We start from the raw sequence: 25,000 nt of genomic DNA on the forward strand, positions 1-25,000 counted from the left end.
TGGTTCATTTACTTTATGGTGAGAAAATGAAATTTTTTTTCATTATTTATAAGATGCTTTTCGTGGCATCATAATGTTAATGAAATTCTGTACCTTAGAGTACTGCGCAGTAACCTATTTTCTTTTCATTGTGAAACTATTCACCATTTTCATATTTTGACTTTCTTACGTTACGGGTTACGAATTGGGCTAGTTTTTCCTTTCTTTATGTACTTCATAATAATTTGGGGCCTCTCATAACATCATCTTGAGATAATGTGTAAGAATTTTTTGACAGACGAAGCAACCCTCTTCAACTAAGGTTTCCTCAAATGATTGGTAACAATGTTAGTCTTTTATATTTCTGACTTTCGAAACAAATTAAATCTGTAACATCATAATGATTCTCTGAAATAATGTAACGTATTTCAGTGCACGCAAAAGACAGTTGTTCCTGATAAGGGTTATATATATAACCTTCTGTGACTTGTAGTTTTCTTACTTTTATGGTTGAAACCTAGGTAAATTTGTCCTTTCTCACACTTTTGTATAAGCATACTTTGTTGCATTGTAATCATATTCAAACGAGTCTGTTAAATTTCGTATCGTAGTTAACTGTTTGCAGCAAACAGTTATCCTCCCACTGCATTGCCATGTAGGCTCCGGTAGCTTATGATTCTTTTTCACGATGGGTTAAGCTGTAATGCAGCTCGCTTTTCAGTGAGAGGCATTTCAACATTCTATTACATGTGGTGTTTTAACATTAAGGATTATCATACAGGTCTATTTTGAGTGTTGATCACTGTAGTAATGATGCATTTCGTGTCTCTACGGAAAGATTATAAGAGAATAGGAGAGCCTTTTGAGGTTTCTATCGACCAAAAAACATACCAGAAGGAAGGTTGAGATAAAACAGAAGTCTGTCAATAAACAGAACAGTGTTGTGCAGATAACACCCAATAGGTTTGCTTGCTGCTATAATGAAATAAAATCATATAGAATTCATCACGACACAATAAGTATTGTCATTAACTATCTTATAGTAAGGAAAATGAAACGGAACATGAAGTTCATGTTTATTATAAAAATATGTGTCACAAATGTTCATCATGTACAAAAATTCTTTGTTACATTATTGTGGTTCTGTCCATTGAAAACGACTCATCGTTTATCACATTGAAAGTTTACTTAATGATACTATAGTAGATATTTTCTTTTCTCTCTTTAAAACATTTCTGCATAATTCAACATCTTATCTTATGTGTTTGAAAGTCTGTTATCTTATTTACCTAATTCAGACAACGTTCTTTTACATTTTTTTCTCGTCACGTGAGCCTGATAAAAATGCTAAAATGTTTTTTTTTATATGAATATAAAGATATTATGCTAACACCTATTAAACTAAGGAGTCAATAATAGTTTCTATCACATTACACGTATCCGTTCCTCTATGGGTTATACAGTAGTTAACCAAGTACTCCTTCAGTCTTTATACAGTCTACCCAACCAGGTCAGTCTTTGCCCATCAAAAAGTATACGCAACCAGGTATACGTAAACACTTCACTCTTTACAATGTCTAGATCGAGTAGTTATAAATTTTTCTTTAAATTAAAAAGTCTATGAAACCAGCGAACAAGGTTTGCCGGTTTTTTTTAAACAGTCTACCCAAGTAGGCACTCCTTTAAGAAAACTTCTACTCGGCCATGAAAACATTTTCCTTGTATTCACTGCAAAACACCACAGTTTCTCATTAATTCTTCTATGACTATAAAATAGTACCCAAAAGACTAGACATCTTTTACATATTGTGCGGATTTCTCCTCTTCTCTGTATTCTTCACATCAAGGTTTTAACAAAGCGGCTTGATGCTTTGAGGATTATTCGATTTATAATCCTCCCAACGAATCACTAATTTTCTGGGATATAACCATTTTCCCGTGAAAATGATTAAGGGAGTAATCACCTCCAAACGTAACTACAAATTTTGGCATTTATTTACTTGGAACTGTTAGAATAAATGCTTATACATTGTAGCGTGAGAGCATTTCCTCTATGAGTGAATTTGTCCGTGAATAAATATACGGAAGGACATGGAAAGATACGCTTATAAAGAAGGAAGTAAATTTTTAAAAAGGTTGAAGATCTTTTCCTCTCAAAACATGTCTCACCACTTCAGCTTATTTTTTTCTATTTACGCATGTTTTTACTTCTGTGTTTTTCATTCATTTGCAATTTACTTTCTCACATCTTCACTCTGCACTTAATTTTCACACGTGCAGCATTTACTGTGAAAGCTCTTTTGCAACTTATTAACGTTCAGTGCTTGTTTTAGAAAATGTTTCATCATTATGAACAATAATAATAATAATAATAATAATAATAATAATAATAATAATAATAACGCATATTTACTGTCGGTTAAAACAGATTGTCAAAGCATCGCTTAAAATGATGGAAGACACCCAGAATGTAATAAAATTTCAATGGACGCTTATGCTATCCATTCCAGTAACTCATTTACAAGTCATTAACAGCCCATTACTAGAGTATCTACGTACACAGCGTGCGCTAATAAACGCGTTTTAATATGCCTGGTTTAAACGGAATAAATTCTTAGAATTAGTCTCGAAATCCAGAGGGTCATTTCCGATATTGCTGTTAATTACTGGGATACGAACTCAATTACGGATATGCCTCCATTTTACTGTGTCGTTGCATTTCCCGCAACTTTCAGAGAGGAAAAATATCAGCATATTTTGAGGCCAGTGTTTAGGGGATCAGACGTACCCGGAGCCCGGATCATGTTCGTTTGGTTTTGCGTTTTGTTCGTTTGTTTAAGGGAACAGAAGCATTACAGTGACGTCACGTATCAAGTGACTGGATCACTTTTGTTTGCTCTCGTGATTTGTCTGTTTATGTTAAGGGGTGCGGTGCTTTGTGTGTTAGTTTGGTTGTGTTCAGGGATACCGTGCTTTGTGTAATTACCGTTTCTCTTTTAGTGTTTAGTTTTTTCCGTAAGTAGCTTACGTTCTGATTAGGTTAGGTTGTGGTTTGCTGTCTTTTTATTGTTTGTATGGGGTTCTAGGATATTTGTTGCGTCATTTTTCTGTCAGTAGTCTATCTTTTTGTCTGCTTACTATCTATCTGACCTAAATCTTTGTACAAATGATTTTAAAAACTCATTTAAATTAAGACTAAGTGACTAGTGATGTAAGATTCATGAAGGTGACTAGATCAGCATGAATAATAATAATAATAATAATAATAGTAATAATAGTAGTAGTAGTAGTAGTAGTAGTAGTAGTAGTAGTAGCAGTTATACCTATTTTCTGGAAATTGGAGAAAAATCAACTTAAAAATCCACATTCTCTATATTCATCGCTTATGATTATAAGGGACAGTTCCTCCAAAACGTTTTGCCTAGGAATAGCCTTCGGAGGTATAAAATAAAGTCATTTTCCAAACGTTCAATCTTGAAATTACCATCAATTATATGCAATTATCTTTTGCTTGTTAACTTTGCCAGCCCACCATTTCCACAGAAGAGGACGTGACAGCTTCCTAAAGGAAGCCAACACATCATGGTAAAGGATTTGCTTTCATTATATGTTTTATCTCTCTCTCTTAATATTATTGCAGTTTTGAATGCAGAATCGAAAGGCGCATGAAAATGCATCCTGTCGCAAACGTAATAAACTGGAGTTATGGTTTAAATTCTGTTTTCAATCTTGATGTTTAGAATCAATAAGCTAAAATATTTTTTACTTTGTGAAGTTTCGTTTGTCTAAAATAAAAAACAAATCTGAATCTTAAAAATAAATTGTACGATTTAAAAGACAGGGCTAATAATTCCATTCAGTGGCCTAGAAAAAAAAAATACAAAAATGGAAAAATGTAACACAGACAAGGGGACGGCAATAAGGGGGACTTAACTCTGAAGGAAAGAAATGGCCTTTGAAGGACAGGGATTTTCCTGTCGGAAAAGATGATTTTTGCCTTTTAAGGGATGGTGATGTTCTAGTTGGAAAATACAAAGGTGTCCTTTAAAAAAAAATAAATAAATAAATAAAAAAAATAAATGAATAAAAAAAAAGGAAATTTGAAGTGTGAAGAGATAGGCCTTCCTTTTAAAAAATGGTAAATCTAAAGTTCAACGAAGCAAAGTTAGGAATTAGGTTCCGAAATTTGTAACGGAACAACTTATGCTTTCACTTTTGTAAATGTCAAGGATCACCGAGACTCTTTGATAAATGTCATTGAAGAAAATGTGCTTTCTGGTTAGTGTAAATTGACAACATTTTGTTTACGAAACCGTGTACAAACAGGAATCGGGAAGAATGGCTGCCTGACAAATTAACCAAGCTCTCTAAATTTTTTTCCAGAAGCGCTTAAATCTATCACTATTATGAGCGTTAAGGATGGGTACTTAAGAGACCTCAGTCAGTACACTAAATTCTAATAATAACAATTTTCCCTTGTGGCCCAAAGACGTAATATGGTTTTTAGTGCCATCATTTTCTATAAATATTGTTCAATTTATTCACTCGAAGTTATTGGATAATGTGGAATAGTTAATAATAATGTTGGAACTGAAATAGTAATCATATTGCTGAAGATGTTGATGATGGACAGTGGTGACGATGAGGATGATTACATAAAAATTGGTAAATAAGATTATAAAGTTAATCGGATAAAAATTGACAATAGCAGAACTACGCTACTATTGTAAATCCGTTATAAGAGAAGTTTTGGAAAGGATATGAAGGAAAACAGATTTTCGTTATCTTTGGTAAAAATTTTGTCTATGTCTCTGGTGTCTGTCATAATTTTACTAAAAAGGGTTCGGACTGATAATCCTTCCGTTCACGTTAATGTGTTTTAGATCCGCAGGCAGTCTTAAAAACTTCCTGCTTCGGGGAAAGAAAATGATATGAAGGTTGGTAGTTTTAATGCGAGTTAAATGAAGGGTTTTGGACAAATGAGACAAGTTGAATGAACACGAACTTTTTGCCTAACTGGTTTTAGCAGTCCTCGATCTCCTTAAGGAAATGGGTCATGTAACGCTGGAGAAATATAGGAACTAATATATTATTAATGCAAAGTCCAGTATGAAGGAACAAGTAATGTCGCGACAAATAATGTCTTTTTCAAGCCTGAATCTGATCAAAATAAAAAAATTCTTGAGAGTACTAAAAGAGTAGGTGTTCATTCCAAAAGAACGACTGGGCATTCTATTAAAGGACTGAAGGTCATTCATCATATTTAAGGGAAACGGAAAATATGATGAGAGTTCCGAAGCTTGACAAGAAAAGAACAGACACCTCCATGATGATGACAAATAAAACGACTGCGATAGTGAAGGTTAATTCATTGATAATGATCATAACGATCTCATCATGGCAAGGAGAATAAATTTCCAGATGGCGCAGGAATTGCCAGAGTTAACGATAAAAGTTGAATTATAATAGAAGGAATAAAAATGTTCAACGCGAAGGTCATCAAGTTATGAATAGGAAACTGATTTTAACAACAACGAAGATTCTGATGATACGAATCATAATAATAATAATAATAATAAAAATGATACGAATCATGTCAGTGCCCGATTATGACGATCATCTAGCGTTAGAAGCTGGTTCTTTCAATTCGAAATAGATAACGTGGATCTAGCTCATGAGATGTCAACGATCTGGGGAGACAAAATAAATATCATAATTAAACTTCTGGGAAATCCACCTTGATTTTAGGTATACCACAGAAGATATAGATAATGGACTATAACAGTTAGAAACTAATTAGCGACATCCGGTTTCCTAATTAGCTTTCATAATCAGCAGTAAGGAATCTTCTTCATTTAAACTCTAAAATTAAGACTTTGACATTATGGAAATCAGAACCTGTGTATGCATAAATTTTGCGCACACATACAATATATACATACATATATATTCGTATTTCATATATCCCTATATGGATGTACAGGCATATGTATATATATGTATAAATATAATCATAAATATTAGGTGACGGAAAATACCCTGAAGACTTAATTCAAATTGATTACATTATGCTTTCCTACTCTTCATAAGTGTAAACAATGAATTAAAACATTTAAAACACCTAGATTCACGAATTAGTTTTTTTTTTTTTTCACATAAACACTGTTCGCTCAGGACAGAAAGCTTCGAATATTTACAAACAAGTTCCTCACAGCGTCGATATATGTATATTTGTTTTTAGCTAAGCAGGAACCACCCAGATAATGAAATGTCTTTCTTTAGTAAAATCCAGGAAACTTTTTTTCATTCTATACAGTAGTAGTAGTTTTTTGCCAGTCTGTTCTGACTGGACTCGAAATATAACTTTCTTAATGAATTACCAAATAGTATCCATTACCTTTTGATGCACGCTTGTTGTTCCGTGACGCCCAACTTTTTTGTTTTTAACCAGTTAATTAACCCATCACTGAATCATATCTGGATAATACCTGCGAAAGTTTGTGTAATAAGTATTTACGGTTTGGGAGACACAAGGTGATTTTTCGAAATCTTGACCTGTTTTTCTTTCCTTCAAGAAACATGCAGCGAATGAATACTGAGCATAAATTCACACCGTCTGAACCATTCTCATGAGGAATAAGCCTGTCTTTCAGTCCCATGAGGACACCGGCCACGGAACACCGCAAAATGATATCAGTACGGAGATATATATTGAGGAAATACGCCACACAAGAGACTGATGAGCTAAACATGAGGGAACTATACGGCGCTCTCCTGGTGGCTGGTCGCCAAGAAAGTCCCAACGGCGTGGGGGTGAGGGCCTGGTCCAGCTGCTCCGCCGCCGTCCCTGCCGCTGCGATCTCCCCCACGACGAAGGGTGCCGTAGACGCTGACCCCTTCGTCCCTGCGGAGTGTCGGGGTCATGGACGGGTGGTGACCTCCGTGAAGGGAATGCACAGCACCTGCCAGGTCGTGAAGGGATGTCGTCGTCACCATGCCTGTGCCTGTTCTCTCTCCCCTTCCGTTCTTCCCGCCGTTGCCGCCGCCGCTGCTGTATTGTCCGAAGCTTCTGTGGGCAGCAGTGCCGGCAGGAACCTGTGATCCTAGGTGGTGGTGAGGGTGGTGCACTGGATAAGCGTAGGACTGGGGAGCCAGGCTGCTGTACACCACCGAATCCTGTCGTGGCTGACGAAGGGTACTTCCCATAGCAGTTGGTCCCTGGGTCATCACCTCAACGTATTCGACGTCCAGACCCTAAAGAGAGAGGGAGAGAAAGAACACAATATTGCTGATTCTGTTTCCCTCATCGAAAAGATATTCAGTGAGCCATAATCTTATTGTGTGTGTATATATATATATATATATATATATATATATATATATATATATATATATATATATATATATATATATATATATATATATCAGTTAACAAGTACATTAAGTTTAACAGTTACGCAAGGCATTTAATTTTTAATAAGATTATGCACGCGCCGTTTCCTACTGTGCGAGGCCTACTCATGTTTTAAAGCAGTTTTCGGAACAAGTAAATGACTACCGTAGTGATCACCGTCAGCAATGAACAGTTCCTTAATTATGAGAGTTGAAGGCCTCAAACAATGGGCCAGTATCAAGTGTAATAGCAAGTCTTATCAAGGAAGAGGAATCCTTTTTGAAATTGCATCTTGACATAAAGCTACCCCGACTTGATTATCAATACTGATTATCCCTGACATTAAGCATATACTGGTACATGGAGTTTTAATCTGGGAAATTCAAGAAATAGCTCAACTACAGAAGTTGCGATACATTTGGAAGCCTAAGGATCTCTTCTCAAAGTTTGGTTTCACTAAGGCTATAAATATTTGTGTACACTGCTGTGTGGTGTTGAATAAAGAGATGGTCAACACTTGTATTTCCTTTGTTCTTCACTTTATGCCATATATATATATATATATATATATATATATATATATATATATATATATATATATATATATAGTGTATATATATATATATACACATATATATATATATATGAGTGTGTTTTGACGCATGTATAATTGTGTGTTTTGATACAACACTTTTCTGTTAATCTTCACTTCTTACTACGTAAAAATGAGTATAAAATAGAATTTTTTTTAATCGTGTCCTTTTGACGATTTATAAGAAAGTAATATCCGTATATAAAACGCTGAAACTGGGAAACGATAGAATTGAAGAGTGGAATGCTCCATCATGAAATGCTTTTCAGTCTCCCCTTAAACAAAAATCGGAGAACGTTGTTGTCTTTCGTGTTGATCGGCCTCGAACGGAAGTTGTGGCTGGATGGTCCTTGACTGTGACGTCATAAAGTGTAACCTCGTTATTGCTTGGGTCCTACTAACAAGGTATGCCACTGCTCCTGCGTTGGCTGACGATCTAACATCTCATTTCATGGACGCTCGCTTGGTTGGTCGGGAAGAAGAGGCCCTTCTTATTCTTCAAATAATCTTGGATTCTGTGGGATTGACGAGTGTTGTTCGATAGTTTTTGGAGAGGTCGACGGTAATTCAGAGTTTTGGTAACTTAATTATTTTATGTTTAAAATAATGGCGAAAAAATATGATTATCTGCTTTTAATGATTTCACAATCTGTTAATGAATTATAGGTTTACCGTGTCATAATAGTAATCTTTAACCATTTTTTGAACTATTCCTTGTTGCTGCAGTGTGAGTAAATGATCAAGTGATATACTCATTCCATATTACAATTTTTTCAAGGGTCTTAGCAGAATCTTTACGATGTACTAAGTTGCTGAAAATGTTTAAATTATTGGTATTTAATGTTTGTCTATACATTTTATATTTTGGAAATGCTAGTTAATTCGGAGTACCCCAACGGATTTTTTTTACTACTTCCAGATGTTTGTGAACTACGAAATTAGTAAATTTAGTAGTTAACGTGCCGTAACTGAAATTGGTTTCATTAAGTTTAGCAACGTAAATGCTCAAATTAAACTTGCCAGAATCAGAAATTTTTAAAAGTGTTTTGCTTTTAGATTATCTCCTCACATAAGTTGGTTTTGTATTTTAACCTTATCAATTAATGGTCCAGTTTTAAGTTGACTTCTAACGTTTTGAGTGCTTCATAGAATAAATTTAATATCTAACAAATTACGTACGTGTTTTGATAGTTGGATTCCAAAATTCAACGGTAATTTTATCTTAATTTTTTTATTTTAATTTTAGCTTTCAGGGCGTTAACAGCTATTTTTTTAAAGAATGAAAACATCGCTGCCTTGCCTCATGTAAGAGACAAAGTTAACGTGATTGTGTTGTTCTTTAGATAGGAAGGACTTTTATTATGATTGTAAAGATTTAGTTTCTTAAATGTCAAGAAGCTTTAATTTTTCGTAGTTTTAACTAATGTGGCTATTTTATAGTTTACTTAATGATACAATAAAACAGACCTGTGTTTTTTATGATACTAATACAATGAGGAAACCTTTGCATATTTATTAGCCCAGTACAGTGTACAATTCTATTTTACCAATATTAAGTCGACCGGTTTTATGCTACGAATGTCAATAGGCCTTATGTTGATTTGAACACTCCTTCCTCAGTATGCCCTTCTCTGGCAGGTCTGGCCACTTAGCATGGTCGTTTCCCTGCTTACTTCAATTGTTTTACCATCTTCTGGTACCCTGGCCACTTGAATTTTTAGTATTTGTTTGGCAGTTCTGAGTAAGTGGATTTTCCTTAAAGTAAAAGTTGGTTCTGTTGGGAGAATTTGCTCTCGGAAGTTATTCAGCATCGACTTTACTGATTGTATAGTAATCAAAATTTTATGTGAAATTATGAATACTGCTTTTTCTGCCGTAAACTTTCTTTACAGAATGTTTACTCTCGGTGAGTTTTTCAAGATTATTTAAGAAGGCTATTCAAGAACTTGTGTTCGCCACTCTTGAGCAAATAGTTTTAAAAATGAGGTGAGGACTGGCTTGAAATTATAATTGGGCTTGTATGTTTCTGCTAGAAACTGGCTGGTGTTAATTTTTAATCAATTATATAACACTTGAGAATAAAGTTTTTTGAATTATTGATACTCCTGAAGCATGACCGCTTTCATCGTTACCGATAATATTATAGTACAACAATTTAGGCTGTTCATCATGACAAGTATATAGTAACTTTTAAAATACTCAGGCCATACAGACGTGACTGATGTAGTGACTAATTTCCTGAACTTTTTTTTCATTTACTCTATTATTATTATTATTATTATTATTATTATTATTATTATTATTATTATTATTATTATTGTGAACCAGTTAGTGGTTTTTTTGTTTTAATTTTAACATGAAAGAGAAATCTTATTAATTTTCTGATTTGGCATTTGAGCTTGGTGGTGGTACCAAATAAACAATTAAAATAAAAAAAAGTTATTTTGTCTGAAAGGAATTTAAATGAACGCAATCAAAAGTGTAAGACTTGTAAATTATGAATTTGAACTGGATGTGTGTTCACAATAAATGTTAAAGGTTTGTGATTGGAAATAATCCTTCGGTGAAAGTTTGCTACCTATTCTTGCACATATAAAATTGGCTTCTTATCGAATTTAGTTTTTCTTTTAATAGTTCCTGTTTTGATAGATTCTACATAGTGTGACAGGAAGTCGAAAATAACGAAATGGAAGAAAGTGTAGTTCATGAATTTCTTAAACATGCCTACGAGTTCCCTAGCCCAAACAGTGCTGACAGGGTTTCAGAAAATTTCCAAGTTATTCATAAAAATTACTTCGAATCCAACCCATACTCCACAAATGTCCATAATAATATTTATAAAACAACTGGAATGTTTTAAGCCCTGCGATTCCTTCCTCTCTCTCTCTCTCTCTCTCTCTCTCTCTCTCTCTCTCTCTCTCTCTCTCTCTCTCTCTCTCTGAAAGAAAAACACAGCAAACAACACAATTTTTCCGTGGGAAGTGATGCAGTTGAAATTTAAAACATTATGGAGATGATAACAGTTAAAATTAACTTCGCGTTGACGCCTACTTCAAGTATGTATAATTTCTAACAAAATATCATGAATTCTGCAAAATTATGAAACGACGTCAATGAAACCATAAAAGTGTTGCGAAATATTAATTATGTCAGAAAACATTGCAACGACTTGTTCTTTCTGTAAATAAATTATGATATTTTTTAAATAGAAAAGCGTCACTATCTTTAGTGGCTGCCACTATTAAACATAAACATATTTTTCCTTCAAGAGAGTTAGTCACTGATTAATAATATATACACAAGCGTGTGCATAATCACATACTCTCTTAACAGCCTATAGTTGTGCATTCTTTCTACATGGTCTAACCTCCTCAATATATTCTGACCCATCCTTTCACTTACACTCACTTCTATACCACTCCACGGAGACATAACACTCCTATCTTATTAACATTTTACGCTAAAATCAGTCATTTTCCTGCTTACATATTTTAACTCATGCTTCCCTTGAATCATTAAAACTCAACAACTTACCTTAAGTACAATAAATGCTCAAAATCCCCTTTGTTTCTGTAGTGATTCTGTCATCAGCTTGTATAGGTCCATTTGTGCCACGTATAGAGAAATTTAAAAGGGGGAAATCTATAAGTGTTTCATAAAGACTACTTGGTCCTTGCACCCCGTTATTTATAATCCGACACAGTTCTTCTCTTATCAGTCCTTCTGTTATATATTATAATCCTATCATACACCATCCTTGGTACACAACCTTCACCTTAATACAATACATCTTTCCCTCAATCTCTTAATACCTTACAAACCATGCGATCGCTACCTCACTGCAAAATCTCACTTATAATCCCATCAACAAGTGGCCTCTTTTTATTCTTCAGCCTCTCAGCTGCCCTCCTCATGTCGTCAGCAGTCTCGTCCACAAGCATGACTCGATCTTACATCAACACTTCCCACGCTTGTATCACTCTGATCTGCACCCACTCTATCCTTCACATTCATTGAGTCTTGAAAATACCCACTCTGTCGACCCAGGGCTTGATTCAATACAATCGGCATCTTATCCATTGGCATGTTCTAAAATCCATTAGTTCATTGACTATTTTCTTTGCATCTCATTCCTCGTAAACAAGTAAATATTACCTTTCTTCCATGTTGAGATCCTTATTCGTGCTTCTTTATGTCCATGCACGCTGTTCTCTTCCATCATGCCAATCCTCATCACACAATCTCCCCTTTATATTTTTTTCTTTCTATATATATATATATATATATATATATATATATATATATATATATATATATATATATATTTATTTATTTATTTATTTATTTATTTATTTATTTTATATATATACACACACACATGCTCATGTGCGCACACACATACAAACTATATATATATATATATATATATATATATATATATATATATATATATATATATATATATATATATATATATATATATATATATATATACATATATGTGTGTGTGTATTCACGATGTAATACCTTTTCTTTATAAGACACATCGTTACCCATTTGGATTTCTAAGACATAGGTCACTGTTTATGTCAAAGGGCGTCATGACCACTAGATCGTGGGACCATACACGTATTTTTAAATACTTACGATAAAATAAAAAAATTTTTTTTTTTTTGCTTTGAATTTAGTTTGCAAGAACAATATATGAGAAAGGCGAGAAACAGACGACTTGATGACGTATGGTGTATCATATCCATGCCACATCCGTTGGCCATCTTGCGTTCGTCAGTAAATTTTTGTGGGCATCACTTCCCCGAGTTCGTGCCGTGTAGTATGTTTAAGGTTTAGGAATACCCAAAAACGTGAAATGACAGTTAAGCTAACTTTCATTTGTTTAGCCTGCTTGTACAAAGGAAACTTTCCTCTTTTCCAGCACATCTTGCTTTATTGAATATCTAATTTATTATTTTGAGTCATGGCTGGAACTACGAAGGAATCGTACGGGCAGTCATGTACAGTAGGTTTAACTTTTTTTTTGTCGGCAATTTCGAGGCGTAATAGCTGGTATATTTTGGATAAAATAACTTTAATATATGGCTACGACAAATCGGCGAGCTTTGTAAATCCTCCCCTTTAGCTCGTTTGAAGAAAAATTTAACCACCTACCACCGAACGCTTTAGTTTACATTTATGATATCAAAACAGTATCACCATAAAATGATATGTAACATTAGCGGCAAATCCAATGGAAAACTAGCCTACATAGTCAGTACATCCGTTCCCTCTGTGTTGTTTTGCGCAATGCAGTTTGAGGGTCATTTTTCAAAATAAAAACTTTAGTCACAAAGGATACTCAAAGTGCTATTCTGAACAAGAAAGAGTGATACGCAGAGACTTTTGAAGTGAATTTGCTCAGATAGTTTCAAAGTGAAGTTTAAAGCGTGTTATTGAAAAAACAGATGCATAACCGAATGACTTTGACGGTGAATTGAAGGGTTAAAAAACATATACAGTATATATTTTTCAGTTAAGTTCAATGTGTGATGTTCCCTCCCAGAAATTACACAGTAGAATGAGTCTCAGTGAAATTTAAAGTATTGTCTTCAATAAAAGGAAAAATACCGAACAAATAAACTTTTACAAGGAAGTTCAAAGTGTGTTCATGAGAAAAAGTTTTCTTCGGTAAATTCAGAAGTGATATGTGCAATGAAACCAGGATATGCGACCCGTGTTGTCCCTAAAATATAAGTGATAAAGGGAACCTGTGAACAAAGCATTCAAGTGAAGGTATGGCCTTATCAGGTCATACCTTAGGGTGCGGCAGTGTTGTGGTGACCCCTCCTGACCTAGTGTTTCCCTGGAGAACGGCCACAGCCTCGACGCAGCGATGGCTTTGTCCGCTCAAAACCTCCTGCGTGCTTGCTTCTTCGGTACCTGTTATAGGCAGTCAGATAGTAAATAATAGGTTAGGAGCCACGTAATTAAAATGTAATATTTGAAAATCGTCAGAAAATACTTAAAGACCGACAAAAACTGCTATCTTGCAACTATGAACTATGTAGCTAGTGAAATAGATTGACAACCTCGGCTGAAGGGTAGATTTTTGTTGCATGATGGAAAACATTTGTCCATTAAAAAAAAGTGCTCTTAACTTCATCCCTAAAGTGTCCCAAACCTTCAACTATCATATCCCTATATAATAGTTGACCGGTATTATATCACTAACCGGTCATTGAATGCATAATAACCCATAAAGCCTGAAGTAATAAAATATGGAATGATACTGCAGTGGATATGTTCATTTGGTGTAAACTGTAAGGATTCTGTATGCAGTTGATCTCAAAGTCACTATTCCTTTATGTCACTTGCTCTCTCTCATGATTGTGCTGACCAGTTAATTACCCCTGCGAACTGTATGGAGTTCACGACCCCTAAGTTAAGGGTCTTTGCTTAAGACAGTCGGAATATAACTATGAACCTCATCATAAATGTGCTGACCTGTGCCAAGAAGAACGTCGGGGTTTGTGGTGCCCGGGGCATCTTCTTCCTCTTGGGCTTCTCCTTTCCCTGCAGCGTAGACATTCGTCAGGTTGGGAGGGGTATCCTCTTTCTGTGCCCGAGTGCACACATGGGCACGGTGGGCATAATGAGTCAAAATGACTCCCACAATGACCACGACCAAGACTGCCCCCACGCCTCCAACAACAGCACCAACCACCGGCGGGACCATTGCCTCCTCTGGTGGACCTGATGTAACGAAGATAAGGAGCAGAATGTTAGTCTATATTATTAAATAGCGAAGGACAAAGACAGCTATGACAGTTCGGTCACTGCAAGAAAAGTATGGATAACAGACTTTTGCTATTGACGTCAAACCAACTTTTAAAAACTGTCGGGATAACAACAGTAAAAAAAAAAAAAAAAAACAGTTCCACACTCTGGTGGTTAGTGGTATGAACTGATTGAGTCAGTTGACTCTTGAATAGTAAATATTTTTCATATTGCGTCAAAATACCCCTGATATGACAAGAAAATGCTAAGCTTATTCCTTAAACTTATTCTCTTCTTCATACTTTTTAAAACATTGGCATATAATATCGGTTATCATTTTTTATCAAAATATTTCAGTGCCTTTACAGTATATTTGGCTTGTGAGCGGTGTGTGCATAATACTTTTTTTCATTAATTCTACTCTGACGGTTCTTTGCAGCAATAATAGTCGTCACTGATGAAAAGCAAAACTTTCCGAATAAGAAATTGTACAACGCCTATATTGAGCGTAAATGATTCTTAAAAATGGTTTATAAGAGAAAAGTAATGAAATCACTGCTGCAATTTCTTGACATATGGATATGTATGTAATTGAAATATTTCCACATGAAAGAAGCAAATAGATTCATGTTACGTTACTGACATTAACCAGTTAATGAACTCAGTAATCGAATGTCAAATATCTACAAGCTAATAAGAATTTTAATAAGTTGCAAGTCAAATCAACATTTCATAACATTGCGGTTCCATGAAGTTATACTTTCCATTAGCACTCCAAACAAATCAGCTTACCCATCCGTTTTTCGGCAACCTTCATGATATCAGCTTCCAAACTGACAGAGGCACTCTGCCCTTTGCTGTTGATGGCATGAACTTTGAGGGTGACCCCCATTCCGGCTTCCAGACCTCTCACGACAAACTCTGGAGCAAGGCTGGAATGAGAGAGGCCGCTGGAGTGTCAAAGAGAAAACCACTGGAATTCTATTTTGCCTTTTAAACCGGGAAAGTGAATATCTGTGCTGCATAGGAAATAAAGTAAAGGGGAGAGATCGTACATGCTTTCACTGATTTTCGTGTAAGGGATATTGGTCACTGAGAAATATTCTTTTGCTGTTGGGATAAATTCTTTAGACTTATTAATTGCCTGCATCACGCCCATACTACTCACATACATTGATACATTATATATATATATATATATATATATATATATATATATATATATATATACACATATATATATATATATATATATATATATATATATACATATATATGTATATATACATATAATATATATGTATATATACACACATAAACACATATATAAATGTATATATATACACATAAACACATATAAATGTATATATATACACATCTATATATATATATATATATATATATATATATATATATATATATATATATATATATATATATATATATGTGTGTGTGTGTGTGTGTGTGTATGTATAGATATATACATCTATGTGTGCGTGGGTTTTCAGCTGGAAATTTTGATTCTGGATTGAAATGAACTCTAATTCCACACTAACTCAAACCTGGGCAAGGAGCAACAGCGATCCTAAACTGAACCAGCTCCGCTATCACGGATGATAAGAATTTAAACCTCCTCATACATCCATATTACATTTGGCGAATTCAGATGTATTTTCTTGAGCTTAAAAACAGACGCCTCTCACTCCGATAACTTGAATTTAAGATTTATTTATTGATTTATTAATTTTTTTTCTTTTTGAGTAAAATATTATGAGACGTGCTGTTCACATTTTCGAGATCTTCATAAATTTATCGAAAAAGAGGAGTTGAGCTGTTAACCACCCGTTTAACTAAGTGAATACTAAATAGCTCATATATATTTGTTAATTAAGTTTACTTCAAAGGCAACAGATAAATACCGTGAGCACCAAGAAAGTGGATTTATATATTATATATATATATATATATATATATATATATATATATATATATATATATATATATATATATGAAATTTTATCACTATGATTTATATACAATCATGAAATTTTTATCAAATGATTTAATATCAAAGCTACAAATGTTATTTAATATATTCTACCTGATGGGAATTATCACCGTAGGGGAATTTATAAGTGATAAATGAATCGGTACTGCCTGGTCTCGATCTCTCAACACAGTTACCTTCCAACAACTCCAGTCGACGGTCTACCCACTTAGCCATCAAAAGAGATGTAAGTTAAAGCCGAATCTGCTGTACTTGTTTACCCGTCGAGAGCGGGGAAATTATAATTAGTCTCAGCGTTAACCCACCTCTACCATGACAGCTCATTGGTACTTTTGGAACACGCAGCTCTTATTATAAAATTTTTATCACACCGTGATTTATATACAATCTTGATGGCTCAGTGGGTAGACCGTCGACTGGAGTTGTTGGAAGGTAACTGTGTCGAGGGATCGAGACCAGGCAGTACCGATCCATTTATCACTTATAAATTCCCCTTCGGTGATAATTTCCCATTGGCGATATTCCTGAAGTAGCGTGAATTTGATATTAAACAACATTTGTAGCTTCATGATTAGATATATATCATATATATATATATATATATATATATATATATATATATATATATATATATATATATGTGTGTGTGTGTGTGTGTGTGTGTGTGTGTGTGTGTGTGTATAATGAATGGTTATGCAACGCAAACACTGTTACGAGAACCTTAAAGTTTACTATTTATAATCTAACGCATAAAGGATTCCTCTCTCTCCTTTGATCCTTTTAAGCACAAAACACAGGATGTCTGGGAGCTTCTCTCTTTACTTCTTCCGCACAGACAACTTTTCGGTGGAAAGCCCGGGTTTAAAAGTAAGAATGCCCGGCTTTAGATCGAGTCCAGAGGGACTGTGGTGGTACAGGAAAATGGAGACAAAGAAGACGTAGTGGTTGCTATGGCAGGTCGTGAAACAAAGAAAGCAAGAGAGATTTTGGAAAGAAAAGAGAAAATGCGATAATAATAACAATACAAATGATAATTATTTTTTTTTATATTATTATTATTATTATTATTATTATTATTATTATTATTAAATATTATTATTATTATTATTGGTAAATAAGTGTTGATAAACGCGTCGATGATAGAAGATTTAAAATATTTTGAAAACACTTCAAAATAACGTGAAGAGCAAAACAAAAAATCCTGTCTGTGATAATTCCCTTGCAATATAATGCAAATTCAAAGTTAAAATGATATTACTCGAAAGCCGTGGAAAGACTGCACAACTCTCATTTTCAACCTGAATTGATTCTGTTAGAAATTGAGTGTTCAGCAGGCTCTCGGAAGCTCCCGGCAATGTCATTTCAACTTTGAGACTTCGTGATGTGCTACAATAACATTATTTTGGCCTTTATGCGCCAATAATGGTGGTATCAAAGGATACTGCTGCTATCAGCATCTGAAGGAAATGACTTGTTAAAGTTTGACTTTCTCGAAAACCTGCAAAGAGCAACTGGAATAGAAAACTACATATAAGTTTATTTCACAACGAGCATTTCCCAAGAGGATTATGAATTTCATTATCAAATTTATTCTTTCACCAAGTTTTTTCATAAGAAAAAGACAAATTTCCCGTCCAAGTCTACTTTCACCCAACTCAATCTCTTTTCATGAGGGAGAAAATATCTCCTGTCCAAGTCTTTTTTCACTCAGCTCATTTCATGAGGGTGAGATATAACCCTTGTCCAAGAGTACTTTCATCCAGCTTATTTGAAAAAAAAGAGAGACATCTATCCAAGTCTTCTTTCATAAGAGAGACACATCTATCCAGGTTTTCTTTCACTTAGCGCATGTCAAGCGGGCGAGACGTATCTCTTGTCCAAGTCTGCTTTTATACAACTCATTTCATAAAGGAAAGATACACCTGTCCAGGCCTTTCACCCAACTGATTTCACACAGGAGAGACCTATCACCCTTTCAAGTCAGTTTTTATCCAGTTCATTTCATTTCATTTCACGCAGCTCATTTCTTAAGGGAAAGATGTATCTCCTGTTCAAGTGTTCTTCCACGCAACTCATTTTATAAAGGATAGATGTAACTCCTGTCCAAGTCTACTTGTACTCAACACATAAAGGAGAGACGCATCTGTCTTTCATGGGGGAGAACACATCTATCCACGTCTTCTTTCATCCAGCTCATTTCATAAGGGACAGACGTATCTCCCATCCAAGAAAACTTTTACCCAATTCTTTTCATATAGGAGGGATGATTCTCTCGTCCAAGACAACTTTTACCCAATTAATTTCTTGAAGGAGATATGCATCTCCTATCAAGGTCTTTCTTAAGGGAGAGACGCGACTCTTATCCAGGTCTTCCTTCACCTAGCTCATTTCATAATAGGGATGTAGCTCTCAACTAGGTCTTCTTTCGCTTAGCTAATTTCGTAAGAGAGAGATATATCTCCTGTTTAGGCTTACATTTATCTAACTCATTTCATTAGGGAGAAACGCATGTCATATCCAAGTCGTCTTTCACCCAGCTCATTTTATAAGTGAGTGACGTATCTACCGTCTAAGTCTACTTTTACACAATTCCTTTCGTTACATAAGGGAGCGACATACCACCTGTCCGAGTGTTCTTTCACTCCAGTTATTTCATAAGTAAGAGACGCATCTCTTATCCAGGTCTTTTTTTTTTACCCACCTCATTTCCTAAGGAAACGATGTCTCCAACTTTTTAAAAGTCGTTTCAAAAGGGAGAGATGTCTTTTCTACTTAGTTCGACCTCCACCTAGGTCAGTTGATAAGGAAAAGCTGTGTCTCTCAATCAAAATCAAATTCACCAAGCATATAATGGCGAGTAGTTTCTCCTTCATATGCTTGCTTCAGGAACTCATTTCGTCGGAGAGATGCGTTTTTCCGGTAAGAATTTAGCTCCATCAAGCTCAGTTCATAAGGGAGAAGTGAATCTCCTGCTCCAGTATAATTCCCCTTAGGGGGTCTAGTGCCGTCAGTGCACCTCACGGGGTACAGTTTAGGCATTACTATAGGTTCTTTGCAGCGTTCCTTCGGCCCCTAGTTGCAACTCCTTTCATTCCTTTTACTGTACCTCCATCCATATTATTTTTCTTCCATCTTGTTATCCACCCTTTCCTAACAATTGTTTCCTAGTGCAACAGCGAGGTTTTGTTCCTGTTGCACCTTTCAAACCTACCAACTCTCAATTTCCTTTCTAGTGCTGAATGACCTCACAGGTCCTCGTGCTTGGCCTTTGGCCTAAACTCTGTTCCATTCTAGTATAATTTGACAAAGTTTTTTGTTTTTATTAGGGAAAGAGGTGCCTGCTTCTATAATAAAGCTTCAAATTCACTTCGAAGGTTCCTTTTTATGTCGGACTTGACCAACTTATATCACAAGAGAGAAATAAACTAAAAGTTTAACTTTGTTAAGCTAATTTCATATTCTCCAAGCTTATTTGATAGGGGAGCTGTTATCTCTCTTACCTCCAAACCTAATTAGAGCTCATTTTGTAAATGTGATAAATTCCTCTACCTTCTGCCTCTCCAACCCGTTCCCAGGAACAAACCCGGTCAATCATGTTATCCCCAGCACCCCCTTCTAAGTCTCCACTGCCCAAGACCTCCTTATATAACAATACCTTCCGAGGGAACTAAGTGTGAGACACTCTCTTTGATGCGTTTTCGAGACCACTAATGGGGCTAGAGCAGAGATCAGGGAAAAGGACCGGAAGGAAGATTAACCTAGTTCCAGAACTAAAAAAAAAAAGAATAATGATTCTCTCCTACTTGATAATTGTGCCACTTATTCTCAACATTCTTTGTCGTGTGAGATCTTGTCAAGACTAAGTGGGTTATTTAACAGGCGTGGTAAAGGATGTACGTGAAGAGACGCAAGGACGACGTATTTCTGGACGGAATTCTTCTCATCTGAACTCTGTGTAAGAGAATAATTATCTTCGTGATGCATCAAGGGGGCTTTGGGACTGTTCATGGTGTCCTTTTACCTGACTATTATAGCACTGTCTTAAAGGGGCAAGTCTATAGCTTCCTTCGGTGTTAAGCCTCACCCTTTTAACGTCCTTATGCTCTTCCTTGTTTTATTCGGATCCTTCTCATTTGCCCAAGCATTAAAGAAGCATTGTGTTTGTTGTGGACCCGATGATCTATACGTAACACCAGATTTTCATTAAATAGTTTCACGGTTGAATATTTATCACCGTAATGAAACTTTTTATTTTAACCTAGTATTTTGTTTCCGGTGAACGATTCTGTGAATGCAATGGCAAATGTCTTATTGTTCGTCATGTAATTGAATAAAATTGTTTTATTTTTCTTGACTTCTAGTCTCCTTTGCATCTAGTTATATCAGGATTTAACTAATCAGATCTTTTGAATCGATGGAAATAGGTAACTTTGGAAAGTGTAGTACCTAACCGCAAATAAAGGAATTCTGTAGAGATGTTTACGTTGTTTGAACCTACTAGCACCATTTCAAAAATAACAGATATCATGGTAGTACTTGAATATTCTGTTCTGAAAGAGGAATTTCAAATATGCTTCTTGGGGAACTTTTCTTGAAATGTTTTCCCAAATTATGATAGCATAATATGATACAAGTTAACGTTCTTACTAGGTCGTATTGACGGAAAGGATATTCCTTGGAAGTTTCGTGATTTGCTTCACACGTCCTTGTAGGACGCATACCTGTCAGATACTCCTTTATAGTTTTACCCTTCTGGTAATGCGCGTTGACATCAAATCTATGAATAAGATTCTTGAAATTTACTGTTACACGAAATAAAAGAGACAAGTCTTATTCATGATGTTTGGAAACCAAGACTAGTTGTTAAATAACATTAATCCAGCTGCGCAAAGGGAAAAATTTATTATATCTTGGGAAAATACTTTATTTTTCTCATTAAATCGAAGCTCATTTTAGAGGCTACCAGGTAGTGAGGTCCATTAGCGTGTATACTATTTTGTGCGATATGTGTTTTGAGTAGAGATTAACAATAATTAACTCCTCTCCGCGTAATTTTACGTAATTAAACGCTCCTTTAGTGGGTCTCTAAAGTGTACTTGGTAGATTTTAGACTTTTATGACTCCTTCGTTTGTTTCTTAGCCATCCAGATAATAAGTAGTTGTAGCTTGTTTTGCAACATATACCATATTTTTTATATGATTAATAGATAATTATATAATCTTATGTACAATAGAAAAAGATAGTTTACTTTGTGAGACAGACCATGCTAACAAATTTGAAATAACTTTCTTACTATGCGTAGTCATTTTCAGATTAAGTAGCCATTGCAGAAGTACATAGAACCGATTTGAAAAAATAAAAATAGCTAATCCAAAAAGCAAATATCTGCGACATTATCTACACTTTACCCTAATAGAACAACTAAATTATGACAAATGATTTATTCTCTCTATCGTGAGGTCCTGATAGATTTTCGTATACCGTTTCAACCATATAGAATTATTATATCTTGACTGATTTTACATTCATCGGTATGCTATTTTCTGGAAGCGTGCTTTGAAAGCCTTCAAGGGTCGTCAGTATGAATATTTATTAACAATGCTCTCAATAACAATGATAATAATAATAATAATAGGTACAGTGTACTCCTCCAACCATAGTGCTTTATTATATATATATATATATATATATATATATATATATATATATATATATATATATATATATATATATATATATATAGTGTTTATATATATATATATAATCAATATATATATATATATTATATATATAATATATATATATATATATATATATATATATATATATATATATATATATATATATATATATATATATATATATATATATATATATATATTTCTGTGTATGGAGCATTTAAATCATGGAAAATTCCTATTACGTCAGTTTTCGCAAGAATGTACAACAGATTTCGGTGAAAGTTTGTACATGTGATCCTTAGGGGGGCCTCCTTATACCGGTTAACTTTCGGGCGAATTCTGCTCAACACAACAATGGTTTTATGACAACAAGATTGTCAATTAGGGCGGGCAGCTCTCAAAACTTTTTCTTCCCGAGAAGAGCATATCTTTCAAGTTTCATTAGTTTCCGATCTACCGTTCTTGACATATAATGGTACCATAGTACACTAGTAAAGATTAACCCACAGACTTCATCGGTACATTAACTTAGTGCAGGAAGAAGTTAAGTATACCTTAGTTTAACCAGACCACTGAGCTGATTAACAGCTCTCTTAGGGTTGGCCATGTCATAAATACACGTCTGTAACTGATCACACACACATCACAGACAAGTTGAACGCAAGTCAGAGACTTATTGGTGGTCCTAACCAGTGCTTCCTGCGATTATCCAGCATTTTCCAAAGACTCATTATCAACTTACAGTATGATGTGGGTGCGATAAAAAGCCAACGTGTCTTTATGATATTTTTCACTATAGGGTGGACACCCCCTAAGAATGACAAGCAAGTCGTATACAAAATATGGAATAACACAAAAACAGGAGAAAGAATATTCGAGTGGGAACACTTACTTCTCTTGTGAGGTGTCGATCCTCTTAAGTTAATCTCGATCGTCACTGTTGTATGCCAATAAGACGCATTCATTTTATGGGTGAGAGGAACGAGATCTAAGGTCTCATGGGGTTTCGGGTATTAATATCTGTATCGGGGAGAGAGAGAGAGAGAGAGAGAGAGAGAGAGAGAGAGAGAAGGAGGAAGAAGGAGGCATGAGATAGCTAAGAAAAGGACAAGGAAGATGAGGCACTAGGTGAGAGAGAGAGCGAGAGAGAGAAGGAATGCACGAGATAGCTAAGAAAAGGACAAGGAAGATGAGGCACGAGGAGAGAGAGAAAGAGAGAGGCATCATCGGTACTTGAATATTTAAGGGAGCCAAATACAAGTGACGTCAAACCTGGTGGTGTTGGAGAGCAGCATATTCTCATCCCAGGCCTCCATTAGGAAGTGCTGAGCAAGACCACCGTCGAAGCCAGGCGTGCACTCGACCACTAAAGCTTCGCTCGTTTGGTTCGTAATTGAGCAGTTTCGCGGTGGATCCGGGGGCCCTGGTGATTATTGAAGAAGAGAAAAAAGGTAATGTCGTGAAGAAGTGAGAGAAAATCTTAGTGGAAAGGAAATATAAGGCATGATTGTATGGTTGCGTTGGCTCTAAAAACCTATGCAGGTGTCGTGATTTCTAACATTATGGCATATACTTGCAGTATAAAAGAAGAGAAATCAAACAAATCATAAAATATAATTAATAAAAGGAAAGGTAGCTATGGGGATTCCATGCAGACGAGAGAGATGACGAAAGTATACTTCTGCTGATGCAAAATACTGGATTTTTGCCGAGATTAAATTTGGTGATCGAAAATACGATAATCCTATTTGTTTGTCTCAACACAAATAAATTTCTCTCTCTCTCTCTCTCTCTCTCTCTCTCTCTCTCTCTCTCTCTCTCTCTCTCTCTCTCTCTCGAACTACATTGAAGATATACATAACTCATCCTTGCTTCAGGCCTACTTTCATGTTAAGCCCTTATAATAAAATCTAACGAATTTCTACAAATGATCTCTACACATGATGTTGCACCCGTTAATTAGTCAATGTTTTACGCATGTAACTTTTCCCTTCACGCCCAAACTTTTCACACAGCTACTTCATAATTGCCTCATAACGAATGTCTGATCCACGCACGATCCTTTCTTGACCTCTCATTCTCTCCAATTTCTTTCTTATGTTCTGAATGAAAGTTTCCACATTTCTTGCGGATTATACTCCAGAAGAAACGAGATACCAGCAAGATGCATCGACACAGTTTGCCAATTACGCTTAAACCATTGAACTTGTGCTTCAAGAATGTTCATAACCGTTCGATTCATGCACAGCTATTGCTCAAATTTTCCATCTTCTCACATTTTACTATCTGAAAAATGCACCGAATGTGCCTCTATGATATGGCAATTAGGACACAATGATTTATACTAATAGCCATCGGTTAACAAATTACTTAGATAACATTTTGGATTAAACAAATACGAGGACTTTCCCATCTCCCTCGCTTTCATCACTACCTTCAAAGAACCAAAATTCCCAAACTACAAAATTCCACCGATCAGTACCGTGTTGCTGACCTGCTGGGATAAGGTGGATCACGCAGGGTTCTTTCTGCATCCCGATCTTGTTCATGGCCCAGCAGAGTAGCGTGCCGTAGT

General features: G+C 35.3%; 1 protein-coding gene and 1 long non-coding RNA gene across 2 annotated transcripts in view; one reads left to right on the forward strand and one right to left on the reverse strand.

Annotated features, from left to right (window-relative positions):
• LOC136848802 (uncharacterized) overlaps positions 1 to 25,000 on the forward strand; it is a 263,629-nt gene that overhangs the window by 58,846 nt on the left and 179,783 nt on the right. The window lies entirely within an intron of this gene.
• Positions 6,588 to 25,000, reverse strand: part of LOC136848801 (nephrin-like) — a 290,589-nt gene continuing 272,176 nt past the window's right edge. The window contains exons 11-16 of the mRNA XM_067121454.1: positions 24,908 to 25,000; positions 23,698 to 23,848; positions 15,528 to 15,667; positions 14,463 to 14,711; positions 13,774 to 13,898; positions 6,588 to 7,233 (exon numbers count right to left, since the gene is read on the reverse strand). The exon at positions 24,908 to 25,000 is cut by the window's right edge and continues 120 nt beyond it. Coding sequence (XP_066977555.1) covers positions 6,739 to 7,233; positions 13,774 to 13,898; positions 14,463 to 14,711; positions 15,528 to 15,667; positions 23,698 to 23,848; positions 24,908 to 25,000 — 1,253 coding nt within the window. The 3' untranslated portion in view covers positions 6,588 to 6,738. The remainder of the gene's footprint in view (positions 7,234 to 13,773; positions 13,899 to 14,462; positions 14,712 to 15,527; positions 15,668 to 23,697; positions 23,849 to 24,907) is intronic.

Source organism: Macrobrachium rosenbergii, chromosome 19, assembly GCF_040412425.1.
Source record: "Macrobrachium rosenbergii isolate ZJJX-2024 chromosome 19, ASM4041242v1, whole genome shotgun sequence".
NCBI classification, from domain to species: Eukaryota; Metazoa; Arthropoda; class Malacostraca; order Decapoda; family Palaemonidae; genus Macrobrachium; species Macrobrachium rosenbergii.